The 4,164-nt window shown below is 32.5% G+C and overlaps 1 protein-coding gene across 1 annotated transcript; it reads left to right on the top strand.

Moving 5' to 3' along the window:
• The first annotated feature begins 975 nt into the window (after positions 1 to 975).
• On the top strand, positions 976 to 3,232 carry LOC106377131 (protein SHI RELATED SEQUENCE 5). The gene is made up of 2 exons (XM_013817311.3): positions 976 to 2,293; positions 2,630 to 3,232. The coding sequence occupies exons 1-2, from the start codon at positions 1,633 to 1,635 to the stop codon at positions 2,998 to 3,000; spliced, it is 1,032 nt and encodes a 343-aa protein (XP_013672765.1). The 5' UTR covers positions 976 to 1,632; the 3' UTR covers positions 3,001 to 3,232.
• The last annotated feature ends 932 nt before the right edge of the window (positions 3,233 to 4,164 follow it).

The raw sequence follows: 4,164 nt of genomic DNA, 5'->3' as shown, positions 1-4,164 counted from the left end.
AATTGTTTAGGAAATGATTTGACAAAAAAGGAAAAGACAATAATTACTTAAAGTTAGGGTTATTTAATACTTCAGTAGCATTGATTTGTAAATAAGTTGTAAATTTTAGGGTGAATTTATATTTGTAATTCTATTTTAATAATATAGATGTCTTTATTTTAGTTAGATCTTTTGGATATAGAAAACTAGAATAGTTCAATTACTGTTTTAAGAGTATATCGAGTTATATATATTCTTGTAAATTTAAATTGAAGTATAAATAGTTTTTATTTTAATTAAACCAAATATAAATATTTATTTTATTTTAACTAAACCAAATCAAATTAGTTTTATCTATCACGTTAAGTTCTTCATTTTAGATGTGCTAGTTCATTTCATAATACTTTTAATAATTTGAAATACGATGCTTTAAAAAAAATTAGAGAAATAAAGTGATGATCAGTAGAAAACTTGCATAGATGAACATAACTAATAAATTATTGAAAGCTTTTGAACGCATGTAGATATTTACATCAATTAAAATATTTTATAACTGTATATAATTTAATTTCGATGACTTTATTTAATATATATGTATATGCATGTATATATATAAAGGCTATTCTTTCAAATAGCTATTTTTAAGTTTTTGTCACAAAATAGCCTTCAAAAAATAAAATGATCAAAATAATCTCTTTTTATTTTGAAATTTTTAATATTTCTTTTTTTCTTTTTTATTTTTTGAAATTTGAAACTCCATCTCAAAACCCACCCTTAACTCTAAACCCTAAGTCAAGATTAGTTAACCCAATGTGTATAAATGCATATTTTACTCTTCAATAAAACTTTTTTTGGTCATTTTTTTTCTTGAAAAGCTATTTTTGTGAAATAATCTAAAAAGAGCTATCCAAGAGATTTTCTCTATATATAACTATACTGATATATATATATATATAGTGAAGTATAATTTAATTTTAACCTTTTCATGTATTTCGGTGGTAACAGAGGATTATGAAAATACTGATAAAAGATGTAGAGAATAAATATGATGGTAACAGAGGATTATGAATATACTGATAAAAGATGTAGAGAATAAATATGATCGCTATAGTGAATAAATAGTGAAATCTCAATTTCTATACAATTTTGTATTGGTTTGGATCGATGTTTCAAAGCACAAGTTTTTTTTCGAATGCTGCAGTTGAAGCCATGAAAATAAACATATTGCATGATTATTCTAAGAAAATTATATAAAATAATGTGTCAGCATATTTTTCTTTTTCTTTTCTCATTTAAACATATATAGTGAGTGATATTTATGTGATGGGGATCCACTCAAGCTGGAAGATAACTGTAGTGAAGTCTCCAAAGCAAAAGATCTTCATGAGACTCTCTATGTCTTAAATACCTCATCTCTCTCTCTCTCTCTCTCCAGAGAAAACTCAGCAACTACCACTTTCAGAGATAACAATTTACTGTCTTAAAATGAAGAAGAGAGACTAATTCTATGGTAGCGTTTGCGTTCTCTTAATTAATCCAATCTTCCACATCATTTACTCTCAATCTCTCCTAGCAAAGAAAACATTCCGACTCTTTCTTGGATCTCTTTGGGGTATGTTGTGTGTGTGATGTGGATTATCACTTGGGAGGGAAATGGCAGGATTCTTCTATCTAGGAGGGAGAGACAACATCAACAACAAGCAAGATCATCATCATCATGTAGACAAAGACCATCATCAACAAGACAAGAGCAATTATCTTTATCTTTACAAAGACGAGATCTATAACACCAACAAGGGTTTCGAGATTTGGCCTCCACAATACTTCCAACAACAACAAGAACAACAACAGCATCATGTCACAGCTTCTACAAACTTATACTCCTTTGGAATGGTCCCAAGCAGCAGCAACAACAACAACAATAACCGGAGCCGGAGCTTATACTTCAACGTCGTCTCCGATCATGAGCCCGGAGGATTCTCGGTGACAAGGCAAGGAGGTATGAATTGTCAAGATTGTGGGAATCAAGCTAAGAAAGATTGTCCTCATTTGAGATGTAGAACTTGTTGTAAAAGCCGAGGCTTTCACTGTCAGACTCACGTTAAGAGCACTTGGGTTCCTGCTGCTAAACGCCGTGAGCGTTTAGCTCAACTCGCTTCCTTGCAGCACCATTCAGCCACCAGCCGAGAAACGCAAAACGCAAAAGCAAAACGCCTACGAGAAGCAAATGGTGGTGATAATGATGATAAAGACCGTAGTGGTGGCAGTGGATCGGCTCTTGCTACCCGTTTGGTGAATGCTAATTCCAATTCAGGTAAAATTTGATCAGGGTGTGTGTGTTTTCGAATTGATGATAATGAATTAAGCTAACGAAATTGATAGTAAAAGTGTCAAAGCTTTAATTATGAAAGTTTGTGGAGAAGTACAAAATCATTTGCGTGTGAATATTGCTGCTTTATTTTGTCTAAGTTACTGTTTCTTAGTAAACCTGACGACATAAAAGGGTTTTATCCATGTAAAACTCAATTCAAAAAACAATTAAAGATTTTTTTTTTCTACATTGGATATAAAATCAAGAACATGTTACCAAAAGAGGCCGAAAAAACTTAGTTTGTTTTAATTTTTTCTTATAATCATTAATGAAATTTAGGGTTTGAGGAGAGTCAAAACTTACCACCGGAAGTCAGTTCACCGGCGGTTTTCCGATGCGTTCGAGTGAGCTCCATGGAGAATGATGAAGATGAACAAGAATATGCTTATCAAACGGCTGTGAACATAGGAGGACATGTCTTCAAAGGCATTCTTTATGACCAAGGTCTAGATCAAGATCACCATCACCAACTTGACCTCCTTGCCTCCACTGCCACAACCACCAATGCCGAAGAGATAGCTGCTAAAACGGCGGTCACTGTCGCGGCAAACACTAACAATGGATTAATGATCGATCCTTCGTCGCTTTATCCTTCTCAGCTGAACTCCTTCATCGCTGGTACGCCATTCTTCACACCTCCGAGGTCTTGAGATTAGATTCAGACTACTGAATATTACTTCATCTTTACAACGTTATAGTGATAAGATGTCTTTCTTTGTTGTTGTACTCAACTTTATCTTTTTGAAATTTCGTGCAATTTGATCAAACTCCCTTAGTTATAGGTTGCTACTTATAAAGGTGATGATTAAGATGCACATCGTACGCGTGATCCGTATTTTATAATAACATCAATGAGATTTGTACTATTGTTCCAGTTCTAAAGTTTGATCTTTTAATTTATGTTTTGATTATTGCACTTTTCTCAGTTTCCTCTTGTGGTTATTCGTTAGAATTTTTTTTTATCGTGAAACCATTTCTACACCTCTTTCTTGGTTCATTGCGTAGGATCGATCTCTTTGTGTCAGTTTGAATTCGCTTAGTTGGATTTTATGTGTTATTAATTATCTCTCTTTTTCAGTGGGTTACGAAATATAGTACTTTGATCAAAAATCCATTTTTGATTAAATACAATATTTTTGGGTTTGATATTGAATTAGCTTTCTGGTTGGTGTTGAGCTCGAAGCTGCTTTTTCCCCGTTTATACGTTTGCTTGCCGGATCTAAAGATGACTTAACTAGGTTTCCTGTTCCACTGATCAAAGATTTAAGAACATATTTCAATAAAACAAATAATTTTTATACTATACCCAGTTGAATTTCTCCATATGTGAACTTAATTTTCAACTCAAATATATTTATAACCAACATCTCGGAAAAGATGGAACAAATTAGTTAAAAAAATCTTGGCGGCTTTAAATCATATTCATGTATTAAATTTATGAATATACCAAACTGGACATGCATTTGTTTTACATGATATCTATGGTTTTCACTGAGATGATATTGTTCCAATTCCACTAGATTCAACCCCTCTCTACAATATTAGGACGCTAAAGCTAGCTAGATTTTCGATAAGGTCAATTAAATTACTAGTCCACACGTAACATGTGATTTGTTAATTGGCGTATATGAATGTAAACGGATAGTAATATAGGGCATTCACACCAAACTACCTTCCTGCAGAACTATGCTAATTTTAGGTATTTGATCACTACTTGCATGGGATGTAACTATCATTCGTCAGTAGCGAATATTTCCTCATTTCATAATATAGAATTTTCCTTACAATTTGTAGAATTATGTACAGTGTACACA

The sequence above is a fragment of the Brassica napus genome, chromosome C2 (genome assembly GCF_020379485.1).
Source record: "Brassica napus cultivar Da-Ae chromosome C2, Da-Ae, whole genome shotgun sequence".
Classification (NCBI taxonomy): Eukaryota; Viridiplantae; Streptophyta; class Magnoliopsida; order Brassicales; family Brassicaceae; genus Brassica; species Brassica napus.
This window is presented reverse-complemented; position numbering and strand designations above follow the sequence as displayed.

Excerpts from the sequence above, each read along its gene's own strand:
- LOC106377131 (XM_013817311.3), top strand. The coding sequence starts at position 1,633 with ATGGCAGGATTCTTCTATCTAGGAGGGAGAGACAACATCAACAACAAG. Across the intron at positions 2,294-2,629 it reads GAATGCTAATTCCAATTCAG|GGTTTGAGGAGAGTCAAAAC; the intron begins GTAAAATTTGAT and ends AATGAAATTTAG.